Here is a 19817-nt window from a genome sequence, read left to right as displayed (position 1 = left end):
TTGTGTCTCTAATCTTTGGTGATATTTTTATTAGCAAACGTCTACAAAAAACAGTACAAAACACATATACACGCTTTGCTCAAAAGAAAGTACTTAAGTTCATTTCTTTTCTTATGGTTTTGCAACCACCTCCCCAAACTCTGAAGCAATCGATTTTCCATGGCTTAATTGTTAGAGGCAATTTGTATCCACCTGTTCTGAATAACAGTCTCCATAACTGAAAAGCCTCCCTCTATGACTAAAAAATATTGGTATATTACAGATATTTTCTCTGAGTAGTGAACAGTGTCTCAGGATGATAAAGTATAAAGAACACCTAAGGAACAGTGTTAGAGGATTTTCAGTAAAGCTGCTCACAGTGCATTTGCAGTTCATAATCAATTCAGTGTAACTCATAATGCCATGTTTGCATTTTTAAAACCAAATTCTTGGACTTAAATTCATCATGGGCTTGTGATTTTTTTCGGACACATACTTGCACCTAGTTCTTCTTTCTATAAGATGAACTTTTTCCTCCATGAGACAACTTATCAAAGTTGCTTCCACAATCCTAAAGGTTCTTCCTGTTTTGTTTTGTTTTTCCTGCTATTCCTGCATTTTCCCCTGATGTTTAAATCACCTTCTTACTTACGCGAACATTAAAAACTTGGCTCATAATTGTATCCCCTTCTGGGAGTTTATCCACTTTTCGATCTGAAATTACACTGTTTAACATCTTCTAACATGGCATACTTAGGTCAACAACATGAGTTACACCATTTAGCCATCCAGGTGATCATCTAGCAGATGATCTCAAAACTTGAGCCTTGGACCTTCCAGAAACGAAAGAGGAGTTTGACTAAATGATCTGTCATTCGCTGCACCCTTAAAATCTCATGATTTGATTATTTTAATGAGTCTTTGGTTTCTAAAATTGATTTCCTGAATGTCTCTTAATTCTATAAAGTATAGAAACAGAAAAGGCTAGGTAAGAATACAAGAGCTGGTGAAAGCAAATAGAGAACACAATATGTTAATAACTGAATTATAACTAGTAAGCTTTACATATTCAAACATCACCTTTGAGAAATACCAAAGAAAGGCAACCAGGATTAATAGGCAACCAAGATTAACCACTCTGTCAGGTTGAAAAGACACAGAATTACAGAATTCATATAGAGAGTAATGAAGAAAATTCATATCTAGATTGCTATTATTTGTCACTTTTCAGATAAGAGGAAAATAATAAAAATAGTAAGCCCTTTTGTGTATATAGAAAAAGTCTTTTCACATTCATAGTTTATGGTGGAAGCACCATGAGTGCTTGGGAAGTAGAACATTTAGCATCACTATACTCTCCATCGGGCTCCCACCAAAACTACCTCAAATGAAGTATTCATTAAAATACTAAGAAAAAAAGTGTGTGTGTGTTTAAAATCGTCAACTTAATTGACAGTAGGAAGAAACTAATAAATGCTACAATATATTCCTGCAATAAATGATGGTTAGAAGTTAAAAAAAATTCTGCATTGGGTTACTCTATTACCCAGTTAAAAACCAGAAGTAGAGTATAAAAATAAAATTAATCATTTATTTGTTTTCTGGTGATCCCGTCACTAAACCAAAAAGCAGCTGCAGGAAAGCCCCTAGCCCTTATTCTCAACCCTATCCTCACTCCCCTAAACTTGCGTTACATAGAAATTCTGGAATCACACAGAGCGCATGTCTAGAAACCACTTCTCCATCTTTAGCATCTTCAGCAGGGGTGCAACTCATTGTCTTCAGAAAAAAGTGCAAATTCTTCGGCAGGGCCCATAAAGCCCTTCATGAACTGCTCCCTGCCCACCTTATCGGCCTCATCCTGGCCACTCCTCAGTTTCAGCCCTAACAGGGCCCACAGCAACCTTCTTTGGGAAGCCTCCTCTGCCTCGTAAGTCTGTTAGATACTCCTCTCGTTGACCCCCTAACATTCTGTGCATACTTCCTATCAGGGTGTAGTCTTAACTTTTGATTTTCAGGACTGGCTTCCAAGTCAGTGTGAGCCCCCAGGAGTCTAGGAATTCATTTCTGTGTGTCCAGGGCCAGTCTTGCACTGCAACCAAGAGACTCAGACTTTATGAAATAAGCTACAATGAGGTATTACCTCATACCAGTCAGAATGGCCATCACCAAAAAATCTACAAATAATAAATGCTGGAGAGGGTGTGGAGAAAAGAGAACCCTGTTACACTGTTGGTGGGAATGTAAATTGGTGCAGCCACTATGGAGAACAGTCTGGAGGTTCCTTCACAAACGAAAAATAGAATTACCATAGGATCCAGCAATCCCATTCCTGGGCATATATCTGGAGAAAACTCTAACTCGTAAAGATGCATGCACCCCAATGTTCACAGCAGCTCTATTTACAATAGTCAAGACATGGAAGCAACCTAAGTGTACATCAACAGAGGAATGGATAAAGAAGATGTGGTGTGTGTATACACATACATACACACACACACACACACACACACACACATATATATGCACTATGGAATATTACTCAGCCATTAAAAAGAATGAAATAATGCATTTGCAGCAACATGGATGGACCTAGAGATTATCATACTAAATGAAGTAAGTCAAAGACAAATATTATATGATATCACTTCTAAGGGGAATCTAAAAAAATAATACAAATCAACTTATTTACAAAACAGAAAGACTCACAGACATAGGAAATGAACTCTTGGTTACCAAAGGGGAAAGGAGAGGGGGAGAGATAAATTAAGAATATGGGATTAACAGATACACACCACTATACATAAAATAGATAAGCAACAAGGGTTTACTTTATAGCACATGGAACTAAATTCAATATCTTATAATAACCTATAATGGAAAACAATGACTGTACACCTGAAACTCAACACAATATTGTAAATCAACTATAGTAAAACTAAAACAAACAAACAAACCAAAAAGACTGGTCGGGCAGGTGGGTGGGTGAGTCCAGCCCCTGCAAAGGGAGGGAAGGAAGAGACAAGAAAAGGCGGGTGAGGGTGGAGAGACATGGAATTTGGTCTCCATGCCTCGCCGGGGCTTTTAACACTTAACAAACCCCGAAAGCAAAGCGACACCATTACCCCTCATTTTACTTGTTCAAGGTCCTGTCGCCCTCCGAGGTCCAGGTCCTGGCTAAGGGGGGGGCGGGTGTCCTTGCTGCGACCGAAAGCGATAGCGGTGCCCCTGAGCGCTCGTCCAGACTGGGTCCTCCCACCAGTGCCCAGGCCCGGCTGAGGACGCCCTCAGGCCCAGGTCCCGAGACCCTGCCCAGCCACCATCAGGGAGAGCGCAAGGCACCCAAGACCCAGCCAGCCCTGAGTCTCCTCGGGTGGCGCAGGCCTCCAACTACGCAGCTGCCGTGGGATCCTTGCGCGCATGCGAGCGAGCGGGGTGTTGGGGGAGGGGAGTGCACGTGCGCAGACTCACTAGAGTCTGGCGGGCCATTTTCTCAGAGCCGAGCAGACTAGCGCTGGGCGTCCCTGGGAATGGCTGCTCCGAACCACCGTTTCTCGTGTTTGCCTTTCTGGTGCGTTTCTTATATATATATCTGCTGCAGAGCGACCAGGGTCTCTGATGAAGTCAGTCCTTCACCGTTCTCAAGAAAAATTTTGGCCACAAATGCACTTTAGAAGGTTTACATATTGCAAAAGGCAAGTAGCTGAGTCATTGACTCTTTTTAAACGTTAAGTAGTCAAAGAAGGAAGTTAATGAAGAGACTATTTAGCAAGACACCGGAATGACCTTCTGATCTACCTGCTGAGGTGAGTTTAGCTTTCAGGTTATACCTGGCATTAGCTTTCTATTGGATGTGGACAGTAGTTAAAACAGTGTTTAGGAAGAGATGTGTAAAGAAGTAGGGGTAGCAGCAGCTAGAAGATAGACAAAAGGTGGGAAAACAGCGAACTCAAGCCAACGTTGTAATCTTGAATTAGCTGAAAGTAGAGATCACCCTGTTATGCAGCCATTATGACTTTGGCATTAAAGTACCTGGAGAGCACATGTTCCTGCAGCTCCTGAACCTTGTGAAATGTAATTTATTCCAGGAAAATTTATCTTGGCATTTTGGAAGTTAAAAGTCAGGTTTGGGATGTAAATATTTAGTGAAAGATAGCCAGTGATCAAAACATTCAGAAAGAGAAACTGACTTTTCTTTTATAAAGAAGTTGCCTAAGTGCCGCTAATACCCTTGGCCAAAGCACAATTACAGGTATGTCTTAAAGCTGCCAAGATCTTTTATGATTATTTTATAGCCTGAAAATCAGTTATAAACTCAATAACTTTATCTTTAGCCCCATGGCTAGCTTCCTTACCTTGTGACTCTAAAGCCTCCTCAATTACAAGAAAAAAATATGCCAGGGTCTCCTAAAACCTTTACATTTTGTATTGGTCGGTATATCACTGAGGGTTACCTGTCTAAGAGCAGAGAGGGTTCTGACAATATTAAGCATTCTGTGTGCTAAAGAAAGAAGAACTCCCTTGAATGTGTCTTCAACCTCAGGACTATGGATTTAGTAGAAATGAGAGTCAGTTCTGATGAGACGGTGCCCTATTGTAACTTGCTGCCATGATTGATAGATTGTGAGACAAGTGAAGTATCTTTTCCTTTTATTTAAGGTTTAGCCAACAGTCTCTGGAAATTATCTTGGATTTGATGATTTTCTTGGATGGGGGTTCAAATATATATTAATATTTATTCAGTGACTGTGAATACATATTCATTCACATGTATTCAGTATGAACATAGGTGAGAAGAGATGAGCGAGTCAAACTGCGAGACAGTCCAAGTTCCTCGGTACTTCTTAATTCCTCTGATAATATCACAGATGGGTAGGCCAACCTTACTTTTCTCTGTCCCGGTAACCTGGATTTAGAAATTCAGAATTCATTTATTTTTAATTTTTATCCTTTGGTCCTCAATAATTTTGCATCCTTCAACAATGAAGAGATAGTCATGGTTTGACATCCCATTTGACTTTTAATCTTTGTTGTCTTAAGTTTTTCTCCATGCAGATTATGTTGTTAATTTGCCTTGAATTGGTTCTCAGGATACAAAAGACATTATGAGGAAATGTGGTGAGACCACCACGCCTGATATAATGCTGTTAAAACCATTGTTGGGGATCATTGCAAGGACTCTGGAAGCCCTGATAAAATATCTTGTCTAAATTGCTACAAGGAACTTCATTTTACTTATACTCAGGAGAAAACAGATGCTTCCTCTCTGCAAACATCAGACTGTTCTAGTAAGAAAAATGGAAATAAATCTGTCATGCTGGGGCACTGAAGCAATTGAGTTTATTGTAGAAGTGCAATATGTATAAATGTTTATATAAATTAAATATATGTGTATGTATACACATACACGCACATATATACCTATGTAGTAGATTTCAGCTTTTATATATTCCACCCTTGAACAAGGTGAGGGACCCCCACGCAGTCAAAAATCCACCTATAACGTTGTAGTCAGCCCCCCATTTCCATGGTTTGGCATCCCTGGATTCAACCAACCACAGACTGTATAGTGCCGGATTGTGTATTTATGTATCGGAAAACAAATCTGTGTATAAATGGAGCCATGCAGTTCAGACCGTGTTGTTTAGAGGTCAACTGTAGTTTAAAAATTAGTTTTCTTTTTTTCCCCCACATTTACTATGTCCAGGCAATGGTATATGGCTAACAGGTATTTAAAGATAAGCTAAAATAGATTAAAATTGGGAACAGTTTGTTTGAGCAAACATTGATTCGAAGCTGACAGCACCAAACCGAAAGTGGATAGAAGCACTCTGCCGACAGGAGCTAGGGGAAAGGTTTTTATAGAGGAGACACAGAAGAAAGCAAGGGAATTATTTGATTGGCTGTAGTTTAAATGGTTGCCGGGGCTTCCCTGGTGGCGCAGTGGTTGAGAGTCTGCCTGCCGATGCAGGGGACACGGGTTCGTGCCCCGGTCCAGGAAGATCCCACATGCCGCGGAGCAGCTGGGCGCGTGAGCCATGGCCGAGGAGCCTGTGCGTCCGGAGCCTGTGCTCCGCAACGGGAGAGGCCACAACAGTGAGAGGCCCGTGTACCGCAAAAAAAAAAAAAAAAAAAAAAAAGCATTAAAAAATGGTTGCCTTATTTGGGAAAGTCTAGTTGCATGTTTATGATTAGCTGTTCTTAAGTTTCGTTTTCGAGCACGTTTACTCTGGTCTAGGTTTCGGTTTGCTGACGTAGGCTACCAAGGCGTCAAAGCCACCCCAGTCTAATGGGCTCCTTGTTTAATTGCTTTAACACATTGGCTTATCTTACTTAAACTTTCCAATATGCCTATGATGTACATACCGTGGTTAGTCATCATTATGATTATTTTTAAAAATTTATGTATGTATTTTTTGGCTGTACTGTGCAGCCTGCGGGATCTCCGTTCCCCCACCAGGGATTGAACCTGGGCCATAGCAGTGAAAGCCCTGAATCCTAACCACTAGGCCACCAGGGAACTCCCTGTTAGTCATTGTTTTAACAGCTGAGAATACTGAGGCTTGGGGAGGTTAAGGGTCTTGTTCATGTTCACAGCTTATAAATTGGAGAGTTGTGATTCTAGCTCCAGCAGTCTAGCTCCAGAATCTGCACCTCGCTTGCTTTCTCTAGGCCTCCTTCAGGAAGAGCTCTGCCCAGGACCGTCATGAGAATGCATGCATGAAGAGTTCTGTTGGCAAAATCACAAGGTCTAGGGATGGTTCTCAGCTCTAGTCTGCATGTACTGCACTGCACATACTGCACTTTTATGGTTCCATATAAAATTTAGGATTATTTGTTCTATTTCTGTGAAAAATGTCACAGGTATTTTGATAGGGATTGCATTAAGTCTGTAGATTGCTGTGGGTAGTATGCATATCTTAACAATATTAATTCTTCCAAACCAAGAACACGGTGGGATATCTTTTTTTTTTTTTGCGGTACGCGGGCCTCTCACTGCTGTGGCCTCTCCCGTTGCGGAGCACAGGCTCCGGATGCACAGGCTCAGCGGCCATGGCTCACGGGCCCAGCTGCTCCGCGGCATGTGGGATCTTCCCAGACAGGGGCATGAACCCGTGTCCCCTGCATCGGCAGGCGGACTCTCAACACTGTGCCACCTGGGAAGCCCTACGGTGGGATATCTTTTCATTTCTTTGTATCATCTTCAATTTCCTTCATCAGTGTTTCATAGTTTTCAAAATATAGGTCTTTTACCTCCTTGGTTAAGTTTATTTCTAGGTATTTTATTCTTTTTGAATGAGATTTTTTTTTTTTTACTTTTTCTTTAGGATAGTTAATTGTTAGTGTAAAGAAATGCAGCAGATTTCTGTATATTACTCTTGTGTCCTGAAACTTTGCTGAATTCATTTATTTGTTCTAATAGTTTTTGGGTGGAGACTTTAGGGTTTTCTATATATAGTATCATGTCATCTGCAAATAGTGCCAGTTCTACCTCTTCCCTTCCAACCTGGATGCCTTTTATTCCATTTTCTTGTCTGATTGCTGTGGGTGGCTAGGACTTCAGATACTATGTTGAATAAAGTGGCGAGGGTGGGCATCTTTGTCTTGTTCCTGAATTTAGAGGGAAGGCTTTCAGCTTTTCACTGTTGAGTATGATGTTAGCTGTGGGTTTGTCATAAATGGCCTTTATTATGTTGAGATACGTTCCCTCTATATCCACTTTGATGAGAGTTGTTAGCATGACTGGGTGTTGAATTTTGTCAAATGCTGTTTTCTGCATCTATTGAGATGATCATGTGTTTTTTCTTCTTTTTTTGATCAGGTGCTTTTAATCCTTCCTTTTGTTAATGTGGTGTATCACATTGGTTGATTTGCGAATATCGAACCATAATCCTTGAGTCCCTGGAATACATCCCGCTTGAACATGGTGTATGATCCTTTTTTATGTATTGTTGGAGTCAGTTTGCTAATATTTTGTTGAGCATTTTCAAATCTATATTCATCAAAAATATTGACCTGTAATTTTTTTTTATAGTGTCTTTGTTTTTGGTATCAGGGTAATTATAATGGTAGCCTTGTGAAATGAATTTGGGAGTGTTGTACCCTCTTCAGTTTTTTGGAACAGTTCAAGAAGGATAGTTTATTATCACTTTTTTATATGTTTGGTAGAATTCTCCTTTGAAGCCATCTGGCTCTAGACTTTTGTTTGCTGGGAGTTTTTAAAATTACAGATTCAATTTCATTCCTAGTGATTGGTCTGTTCAAATTGTTTCTTCCTGATTTAGCCTTGGCACGCTGGAGATGGAGGGGCTAGAGCCATTGCCGTGTGTGAGGTGGCGTTCCCCTCTACTCAGTGGCTGACAATGCCCTGTGAGGGGGTCACATCCCAAGTTGCTGGGGCAGAAGCTCTGAGCCCAGGGTCGGCTCTGTTCTCTTCAGGTGTGTACTTTCTCTCTCCCAGCACTGGGACCCTTGCCCCATGGTGGAGCGGTGCTGAAGCAAGAGGGGGACACGCAGGCTCTCTGCTCGTGACAGGGTATGGGCTGTGGAGGGTCAGCCACAGACAGAGGTCTCAGCTGCCTCCGATGTGCCACCTCTGCAGGTGCCAGCAGTTGTTGCCCTCGCCCTGCTCAGGTGCAGCCCCGGCTCCGAGTGCCTGACCAAGCTCTCTCCTTGGTAGTGGCAGCCCTTGGTCCAGTGCAGAGCTGTGACATGGAGTAAGCATGGCTGGAGTGTTCACTCCGCTCATGCTGGGTTGCCTGGGGGGGGCAGTTGCGGGACACTGGACATGCACTAGAGCAGTCCTCGGGGGCCAGCCAGTGCTCTGGGGCTCCTCACAAGCAGAGTCCAGGCTTCCCACAGCCTTCCTGTTAGTCCCAGAAGCTCTCCAACCAGCCAAGGGGGCTCATCTTCCCCATGTCAGACCTCTGGGCTGTGGTGCCCAGTAAGTGGCTCACACCCTCACTCCCCAGGGTGGATGTCCACCCATGTAATCTGCCTTTTCCTCTGAGTTGCCTCCTGGGGTCCCAGATCCTGACCTGATCACTTCTCTTCCTTTACCTGATTACATATTTTATCTGTCTTACAGGCTTGGTTGTACAGGGGTCCTTCTGCCAGTTTCCAGTTAGTTTTCAGTGAGGATTGTTCCACATGTAGATTTTCAAAAAAAATTGTTTTAAATTTTTATACAATTTTTAAAGGTTACTTTCCATTTGCAGTTATTACAAAGTATTGGCTGTATTCCCCGTGTTGTACAGTACATCCTTGAACCTGTCTTACACCCAGTAGTTTGTACCTCCCTTTCCTCTACCTCTATATAACCTCCTCCCCACGCTACTGGTAACCACTAGTTTGTTCTCTATATCTGAGAGTCTGCTTCATTTTTGTTATATTCACTAGTTTGTTGTATTCTTTAGATTCTACATATAAGTGATATCATATAGTATTTATCTTTGTCTGACATTCCACGTAACATAATGCCCTCCAAGTCTATCCATGTTTCTGCAAATTGCAAAATTTCAGTCTTTTTTATGGCTGAGCAGTATTCCATTGTATGTATATATACAACATCTTCTTTATCCATCCATTTGTTGATGGACACTTCGGTTGTTTCCATATCTTGGCAATAGTAAATAATGTTGCTGTGAACATTGGGGTGCATATATCTTTTCAAATTAGTGTTTTTGTTTTTTTCTAGATATATACCCAGGAGTGGAATTGCTGGATCATATGGTAGTTCTATTTTTAGTTTTTTGAGAAACCTCCATACTGTTTTCCACAGTGTCTGCACCAATTTACATTCCCATCAACAGTGCACAAGGGTTCCCTTTTCTTCACATCCTCAGCCACATTTGTTATTTGTAGACTTTTTGATCACAGCCATTCTGACAGATCAAAAAGATCTCGTTGGGGGTTTGATTTGTATATCCCTGATGATTAGTGATGTTGAGCATCTTTTCACGTGTAGATGTATCTTTTTTAAAATAAATTTATTTATTTATTTATTTATGGCTGCGTTGGGTCTTTGTTGCTGTGCAAGGGCTTTCTTTAGTTGCAGTGAGCGGGGGCTCCTCTTCGTTGCGGTGCGCGGGCTTCTCATTGTTGTGGCTTTTCTTGTTGCGGAGCACAGGCTCTAGGTGCACGGGCTTCAGTAGTTGTGGCATGTGGGCTCAGCAGTTATGGCTTGCAGGCTCTAGAGCGCAGGCTCAGTAGTTGTGGCGCACGGGCTTAGTAGCTCCGCAGCGTGTGGGATCTTCCCAGGCCAGGGCTCGAACCCGTGTCCCCTACATTGGCAGGCAGTTTCTTAACCACTGCACCGGGAAGCCCATGTAGATGTATTTTTGATGCGTTTATGGTGGGAGGCGACCTCCATGTCCTCTTACTCCACCATCTTGAGCGATCCCCGTACCATATTTTATTTATTTTATTTATTTATTTTTTTGCAGTACTCAGGCCTCTCACTGTTGTGGCTTCTCCCGCTGCGGAGCACAGGCTCCAGACGCGTAGGCTCAGCGGCCATGGCTCACGGGCCCAGCCGCTCCATGGCATGTGGGATCTTCCCAGACCGGGGCACGAACCCACGTCCCCTGCATCGGCAGGCGGACTCTCAACCACTGCGCCACCAGGGAAGCCCACCCGTACCATATTTTAAAGTGTTGCTAAATATTTGGGGGAGTGAGAGGAGTTGTGAAAAATAAAATTGTGAGTGAGGCTTAACCTGGGTGAAGACCACATGTGGAGAGAGAGATTGAGTGAAGCTGGCTGAGTACTGCTGAGTTGGTAGGATTGAGTAAACAGCTACCCATTTTTAGAGTGAAGTCAGGGTACTGAGGCGTGGAGAAGAGGTGGGCTTGAGGAGAGGAACAACATTTCTACGTGATAAATTGTAGAGAATAGTTTGGAGAGAGACAGGCTTTGTTTGTTTTCATTACGAAATGAAGGGAGAAAGGCAGAAACAGCCAGTTTTAGGGAAATGCTGCTGTCTGAGACCTCTTCAGCCTGTGGGAATGAGGAATCACTGGCGATATGGCCACACTTGCCTGGCTTGCACCCCTACCTGCCCAGGCACACCTCAGCTCTCTGCCCATCCCCACTTCCGAAGTATTTCTGGGAGTCCCCAGAATTTTCACATTGTTTTCTAGCACCGCAGGCCTCTGCTGAGCCTCTGCCGCGTGTGTGGGGCACCCAGTTTCCTTCTACATCTTAGCCTTCTCGGGCTTTGCAGCTGCTTCTCTGGGAGAAGGCCGCTTGACCCCAGCTGCTGTCTCCCAGCTCCTCTCAAGCTCCGAGCCCTGGGGGTGTTCAGACAGCCTTGCATTTTCTTCGGTCCTCCTTACAGAGCAGGAACCTGGTTATAGTCCGTGCACAAATGAGGAGAATACGCCTTTCTCCAGGGGGATCAAACCCATCACAGAGGCCAGGCTGGGAACTGGACCTCACTTCCTGGTCTTTCAGCTCAAGCTTCACATACCTGAACTTACAGCTTCCTCCAGATCTTTCCCCTGATTCAAATCACCCCTGCACATAGATGCCTAGGGACTCCCTGCATGCCCCCCCGGGAGTTTGGCCAGCTCCTTGGGAGAAGGGGACAATTGTGACTGATTGATTTTTAGTGGGATGTGACAAACGCAAAACACGCTCTGGGAAAAAGAGCTTCCTGAAATGTTGTGTAGGCCTGGCGTGAATCAATGATACGTATGTATCTAAGATACACTTATGGATTTTGGAAAGGTAATTCTTTTCTTTTATTTTTTGGTTTCTGGCTTAAGTATTATTTTTTTAAAGTTTTAATTTTTATACATTTTTAAAGGTCATTTTCCATTTACAGTTATTACAAAATTGTTGGCTATATTCTTCATGTTGCACAATACATCCTTGATCCTATCTTACACCCAATCGTTTATACCTCTCGCTCCCTCACCCCTATATTGCACACCCCCCTCCCCCCACTGGTAGCCACTAGTTTGTTCTCTATATCTGTGTTTGCTTTGTTTTGGTTATATTTACTAGTTTTGTTATATTTTTTAGATTCCACATATAAGTGATATCATACAGTATTTATCTTTCACTGACTTATTTCACTTAGCATAATACTCTCCAAGTCCAGCCATGTTGCTGCAAATGGCGAAATATTGTTCTTTTTTATGGCCGAATAGTATTCCACTGTATATCTGGACCACATCTTCTTTATCCATCCATCTGTTGATGGACACTTAGGTTGTTTCCATGTCTTGGCTACTGCAAATAATGCTGCTGTGAACACTGGGGTGCATGTATCTTTTCGATTTAGTGTTTTGGGGTTTCTCTTGGGTATATACCCAGGAGTGGAATTGCTGGGTCATATGGTAGTTCTATTTTGAGTTCTTTGAGAAACCTCTATACTGTTTTCCACAGTGGCTGCACCAATGTACATTCCTACCAACAGTGTACAAGGGTGGAAAGATAATTCTTGAACCCATGTATTTCATGATGAATTATTAACCTTAGAATTGGAAGACACCCTAGAGGTCTAATAATAACCTGTATTCTTCTGAGGAATGAAGAGACTAAATATAGGATGCACTTTGGTTTTTCTCATACAGTTTAAGTTATATTTTTGGGGTGAAGTCTTTGTACTTAAACCCAGCATTTGTTACTTGTACCTGAAAAAAAACCATGTGTACACTGGCATTTCAATAAAGCCCACTTTATCCCACTTTCTATTACCCCAAATAAAAAGTACATAAAATCTTAATTTTATGTAATTGAATAGCACAGTGTTTGGTCACAAAGTAGTAGTGTAATACCTATTTTGAGCAAATGAATGAATTAATGAATACGTTTTTAGATATTCCAGAATGAAACTACCATAAGGGCTTTAAATAGCATCATATTAATAATAGGCATATACCTTCTGTGGTAGGATATAACATTTCTACCTGGACACCCTGTAAATCATCATCAAAGAAATTTTATCAGTCTGCTTTGCAGCATTTAGTCAGATTTCCTACTTAACAACCAATAACAAACCAAATGAATAAAAAAATACCAAAAAAGGCTTCTGTTCCTAGTAACATTTTATTGAGGAAAGGGTAACATTAACAGGAAATTTTCTAACTTCAAGAGAGTTGCAGTCATTTCCGGTCCTCTGGCCCTTCGCCTTTGCCAGTGAGTGGTAGTGGCATATGTAGGAAGAAACAGTGGCAGGGAGGTCCATGCAGTTATCATTCGTGATAAACTAAGAACAAATCTGAAACACAGTCTTTAAAGGTCAGCAATCATCGTGGAGAGTCAAGGCCGCTTCTTAAGAAGTTTCTGCGGGTAGTTTTACCCCATGAGATTGCATGAACCTCCTTTTTCTTTTAATACCTGGTGGTATTAGGTGGTATGAGCTTGGTGGCCATCATTTCTGGGAGGAGCTGAGGACCACCCTGTTGTCAAGGGACTATTTGCATACACAATTGGAATACCAAGGACAGACTGGAAAGAATGAAACAAGCAAACAATATTGTTACTGTAATCCTGTTCAGTAACCTCCCTGGTCCCATCAGGGAAGAGGGCCAAGAGCGCTGTGGTAAGCCCGCAGTGGGACTTAGTTGACACTGAAGTCTGTATTCCTTCAGCACATACTCAGATTATCTTCCAGAGAAGAGGCCCAACTCACCCCATTGGTGTTGGTGATTGCTTGGCTGGCAAAATGGGCTGTGACACAAGTTATGCAAAACTCCTAAAGAGAGAAGATGGTCAGCATGGCTGAAATTCCTTTCCCAGCAAGCTGAAATCCGGAATAAACACACTGAAATGTTGACTAAATCAGGAGGGCTTCACCCTGGCTTCAAAAAGTGCTGATTCATCAAATGTACTATTGCTTGTACTCACCTAGCTCTGGGATCATTTCTCTGTCATCACATGCTTATTTCAGGGGAATGTAAACTAACTTTGGAATTTCTTTAAAATGCCAGAAGACTTCCCTTTTTGCCAGTAAACTGTTTTATTTAGAAACATTAGAAAGGAAGTAGAGTGTTTTTCTTTGCAGTGGCTTTTTTTTTCTAATAAAAATTTACTTGCTCATTAAAATAAAAAAATAAATCAAGTAACATAGAACACCACCAGTCATCCCAAATGCCACTGCCCAGAAATGAGCTAAATTAACATCTGAGACCTGTTATTCTAGAACTCTACGTCTGGGCAAAAGGCAAATAGAAAAGTGGATGCAGGGACTTCCCTGGCGGTCCAGTGGTTGGGACTCCGCGCTTCCACTGCAGGGGGCGCAGGTTCGATTCCTGGCCGGGGAACTAAGATCTGGCAGGCCGTGTAGGGCAGACAAAAAAATAGAAAAAAAGAAAAAAGAAAAGTGGTTGCATGGAGAGACAGCAAGAGAGAGGAAAAAAGGAGAGCAAGCAAGGGAGGGAATGAGAGAGCAATAGAGGGAAACACCATGTTTTAATAATGGAATCGTTTTTACTTCCTATTTTGAAATAAAAGTATTACCTGACTTTAAAAGAACAAAAAGAAGTCAAGTTTACAAAATCCATGAAGAAGTTGACATCATTTTAAACCTACAAGTTTCAGTTTGAGGCAGTATTAGATGATTGTTTATTATGAAAAATGAGAGATTAGCATGCTTGTCTTACCTCTCATCTTCTCTCTTCACCTTCCAGTTTTTGTGCTTTTCACGAATCTCCTTACACAGCTTCTCCTTGCGTTTCTACATTCTTGATTTAATCTACCTCGTGTATGGTTGAATATTACTATTCTTTTTTTTTTTTTAGCAGCAGTGCCCATGTGTGTTATTGTTGTTTTACTGAGAGTATCTTCTTGTTGCTTTTATACTATCACAAGGATTTTATTGGACTTGTTATTTTTTTATTTTTAAAATTAAAAAACAATTTTATTTATTTATTTTTGGCTGCGTTGGGTCTTTGTCGCTGCGTGCAGCCTTTCTCTAGCTGTGGCGAGTAGGGGGCTACTCTTCGTTGCAGTGAATGGGCTTCTCATTGCAGTGGCTTCTCTTGTTGTGGAGCACAGGCTCTAGGCGTGCGGACTTCAGTAGTTGCGGCTTGCGGGCTCAGCAGTTGTGGCTAGCAGGCTCTAGAGCGCAGGCTCAGTAGTTGTGGCGCACGGGGCTTAGTTGTTCCGTGGCATGTGGGATCTTCCCGGACTAGGGCTTGAACCCGTATCCCCCGCATTGGCAGGCGGATTCTTTTTTTTTTTTTTAATATCTTTATTGGGGTATAATTGCTTTACAATGGTGTGTTAGTTTCTGCTTTATAACAAAGTGAATCAGTTATACATAGACATATGTTCCCGTATGTCTTCCCTCTTGCATCTCCCTCCCTCCCACCCTCCCTATCCCACCCCTCCAGGCTGTCACAAAGCACCGAGCCAATATCCCTGTGCCATGCGGCTGCTTCCCACTAGCTGTCTACCTTACTACGTTTGTTAGTGTGTATATGTCCATGCCTCTCTCTCGCCCTGTCACAGCTCACCCTTCCCCCTCCCCACATCCTCAAGTCCATTCTCCAGTAGGTCTGCGTCTTTATTCCTGTCTTACCCCTAGGTTCTTCATGACATTTTTTTTCCCTTAAATTCCATATATATGTGTTAGCATACGGTATTTGTCTTTTTCTTTCTGACTTACTTCACTCTGTATGACAGACTCTAGGTCTATCCACCTCATTACAAATAGCTCAATTTCGTTTCTTTTTATGGCTGAGTAATATTCCATTGTATATATGTGCCACATCTTCTTTATCCATTCATCCGATGATGGGCACTTAGGTTGTTTCCATCTCCGGACTATTGTAAATAGAGCTGCAACGAACATTGTGGTACATGACTCTTTTTGAATTATGGTTTTCTCAGGGTATATGCCCAGTAGTGGGATTGCTGGGTCATATGGTAGTTCTATTTGTAGTTTTTTAAGGAACCTCCATACTGTTCTCCATAGTGGCTGAACCAATTCACATTCCCACCAGCAGTGCAAGAGTGTTCCTTTTTCTCCACACCCTCTCCAGCATTTATTGTTTCTAGATTTTTTGACGGTGGCCATTCTGACTGGTGTGAGATGATATCTCGCTGTAGTTTTGATTTGCATTTCTCTAATGATTAATGATGTTGAGCATCCTTTCATGTGTTTGTTGGCAGTCTGTCTGTCTGCTTTGGAGAAATGTCTGTTTAGGTCTTCTGGCAGGCGGATCCTTAACCACTGCACCACCAGGGAAGTCCCTGGACTTGTTATTCTTGAGTCACATTTTCTTTTCATCAAAACTTTATAGATATTGCTCCATGATTTTCCCTCACTGAATGTTGTTGTAGTAGAGACCGAGTCAAGCTGATTTCTTTTCCTGCTTGTAAGTAATTTGATTTTTCTGCCTAAAACCTCAAAGAATCCTTTTCTATACCTTATGCCTTAACAAGGATACATATATTTCAATATGTATCAATACCAATATTGATATCTATGTATCTATATCTGTATCTCACTTATTTTGCATCTCTTTCTCCTAGTATAGGTTATTCTCATTCAGCGTGCAAATTCAGTTACTCTTTTATTTCCGGGAGCTTTTTTCCCCAGTGTTTCTGTGTACCCTTTAGGAGTCTTCCCTATGTGACTACCCATGAGATGGACCACTAAGGGGTGCCCTTTCTGCCCTAGTCCATCTACAGAGGTGACTCTCCCACTTTATTCTCTAGTCCTAGAGATCCCATGACCAGGAGTAGGGCTGGAATAGAAAATGGGATTTACTACTAGAGCTGCTGTACACTAATAAGAAATAAAATATAGATCCGCTCTAAGTGAGTGGAAAGAGAGGAGGCACATGGTAGGTGATGGGATACTTAGCCACTGCCCCAGTAGTCTTGATTAGGCAGCCCATTAGTGCTCACATCCACCAGCAACAGAATCACCCCCATGAAGGCAAAGACAGAATTAACAGTGTTCATTCCTAGGCTGCCTTTTATCTGAGGGAGATGGCAGGAAAGATAAATCATACGTAAGATGAGTGAAATTAAATGAAATAAGAAGCAATTAAATCTAACGGTTCTTAATCTTCGAAATCTTGAAAAAAAAATTGAAATGATTTTTTTCCTCTTCCCTTCTGGAGAGTTACCATGAAAACTATTCTATATGCCGCCTAAATGTAGGGTATTTCTAAAATCTGTAGAAAAATGTACATAATACAAAGCAGAAGCTCATCTATTATATTTGTCTAAGCCTCATGCAAAATAACATTATATTCCCTTTTTAAAACAATAAAATGACAAACTTATAATGAGCATTTTTTTCTGTGACAGTCACTGTATTAAATCATGTAAATGCGTTATTTCGTAGAACTCTTACAACCACTATATGAGGTAGTACTATATAGCATCCAATTTCATAGATGGAAAAGTCTATACACAAAAAAATCTGTGCTGATAAATTTAGGAATTCATGAAACCCTTGTCTTTCTAAGGACTAGATAGATTTAGAATGAGGAACTTGTTAGGCTTTTGAGGGTAGGGGTAAATGGGCAGAGTATAAAACGTTCCCCAGTTTCTACAAGAAGACTTTGAAATTCAGCAGAATGATTGTGAAACCAAGTCCTCAGGTGACTTGTTAGGAGTTCTTTGGAACGCGCTGCTGCTTCAGCATGCCTTAGATAGTCTTCTGAAGTCCTCTAAAGGGCTCCTAGAAGAATCGCTTTAGGTATAAGTTTAGCTCTCTTCTCCAAATGGACAGATTCTATGCTTGGACAAGCATAGTTAGAGGGAAGAATCTCTAAATCATGCAGTGAGAGGATGTTTTATTTTGTTTTTGGATTGCAACAAGAGTAGTCAAGATTGGACTGATTTATTATATTTTATTTTTAGTCTAGTGCAGTCTAGTCTGGGAAAGTATGAGTAACATGACTCTGTGTTCCTATTTTCCAGTTCTTCCCTCTTGTGCTGGATTAAATATAATCTTGAAACCACTTCTGTTCTAGCTGTCTCTAGTTCTTGGCAAACCATTTTCTTTCTCCTGTTTCAAAAGTGGACCAGGAGATTGCAAAAGGTGGAGTGCTGTGACAGAAAGAATTGAAAGGCCTGTCTCAGGGATTTATGGACTCTTCTTAGGTACTGAGCTAGGTGTTTTTCATGATGACCTGAAGAACTATAAAACAAAAGTCAAATCTGAATAAGACTAGGAGACATGCACAAAGAAAAAATAACAATACAAGGCAAGGCAGAACTGAGAAATAGCAAATTTGTAGTAGAGTCTTTGATACTGAAGTGGCAAGAGGGTGTCCCCTGGCTTCTTTGTTTCTGTTTGGAGTTTCCCCCGTGCAGTGTGACCCCACTGAACCAGGGAGCCTTGGAAGTAAACAACCCCATCTTTACTAATTTCCACTCTTGTGAATTAAAGAGTCGGGATGTTGAGCTCTGCCATTTCTGAGTGGTAAATTGTGTAGACCATGGGAGGGCATATGTACCATGGAGGCAACCCACAGATACTTCTGGGAAAAATATGCTCCCCTTCTCATGTTCTGAATCTGCCTTCTCAATTTTCTTACCCAAATAAATTAATCTTTAAAGGGATTAAAAAGTAGAAACATTCTAACTTACCAGACAAGGGGAAAACTGCTTAAATGCCGAAATAGAGAGTGCTCCGGTAATGATGAACTGTAGAAAGAAACAAATTTATTTGTGAAATGATGGGTCCTTTGATTTTTCCTGGGAAGTACTTCTCTTTATATGATGAAAGGTTGACCTATTTACATTTCCCTCTCAAAAATTCCTCTCGTACTTCTCAATTTTTTGGAGTAACTCTCGAGGTTTCTATGTCCTTTTGACATCCTTTTCTTTTTTCTCCTTAGTTTCTCGCATAAAAAGACCTCATTCCCTTGTAAGTTTTCCCTGTTCGGATGACTTCTGACCTCACTGCTCAGTCTCTTCTCATGATCAATTGCATATTTTTAATCATGTTCCCGATCACCTCTTTTTGCCAATTTCCACCCAGCACATACATTTCCGTCTAAAATGTAATAGGGAAATGAAACTTTGGTTTGCTGGTTACTTGATTAGTGTAAACTTTAGGGTGTGAGTTTAGGCTGCAAGTTAAAATGGAGAACAAAAGCTCTTCTTTATTTAATTCTCTATCTAATTAATATCTAATATTAATATCTAGTGTCTAAATTCTCCAGCTGATCAGATGCAGGGCTTATTAAAAGATGAGTTGTACATAAACTGGGGACAGCTCTACTTGATAAGCTGAGAAGGACAGCTGTTGCAGCAGGCTACTCACAGAGAGGTCGCCCCGGAATGGATATCCGCCAATAAAAGATAAGGAAGCCAAACCCAACTCTTGGTTATAAATAGAGGCCATTAAACCCCCAATAATTCCGAAGTCAATGTGCCTCAGTCCAGTCATGATCTGGATTGCCTGAAAAAAGAAAACAGACATTTAAAAATGGCTTCTTCATCTTCAGGCACCACTGAAACATCACTATCATTGCTGCTGCTCCTTATTTATTGTCAACTCTGTCAAGATCCATGGTGTCATTTAGCTATACCTCTACAGGAGGTGGGCCATTAAGATGTTGACATACGCTAGGACCAGGGCCTCAGCGTAAAGCCTTGTTTTTTTCTTTTTTTTCTTCACATCTTTATGGGAGTATAATTGCTTTACAATGGTGTGTTAGTTTCTGCTTCGTAACAAAGTGAATCAGCTATACATATACATATGTTCCCATATCTCTTCCCTCTTGCGTCTCCCTCCCTCCCACCCTCCCTATCCCACCCCTCTAGGTGGTCACAAAGCACCAAGCTGATCTCCCTGTGCTATGCGGCTGCTTCCCACTAGCTATCTATTTTACATTTGTTAGTGTATATATGTCCAT

The 19817-nt window shown here is 41.5% G+C and overlaps 1 protein-coding gene across 1 annotated transcript; it reads right to left on the bottom strand.

The window, feature by feature from the left end:
- Positions 1 to 8: 8 nt before the first annotated feature.
- Positions 9 to 19348, bottom strand: LOC309965505 (membrane-spanning 4-domains subfamily A member 12-like; the record flags this gene model as incomplete). The annotated part of the gene is given in 6 exon segments (XM_082845019.1): positions 9 to 41; positions 13622 to 13684; positions 13688 to 13732; positions 16806 to 16809; positions 16811 to 16920; positions 19223 to 19348. Coding segments are annotated over 6 exon segments (381 nt in total).
- Positions 19349 to 19817: the final 469 nt, after the last annotated feature.

This window comes from Leucopleurus acutus, assembly GCF_964270905.1.
Source record: "Leucopleurus acutus genome assembly, chromosome: 8".
Lineage (NCBI taxonomy): Eukaryota > Metazoa > Chordata > Mammalia > Artiodactyla > Delphinidae > Leucopleurus > Leucopleurus acutus.
The sequence above is the reverse complement of the archived record's forward strand: the minus strand, read 5'-3'. Positions and strand labels throughout refer to the sequence as shown.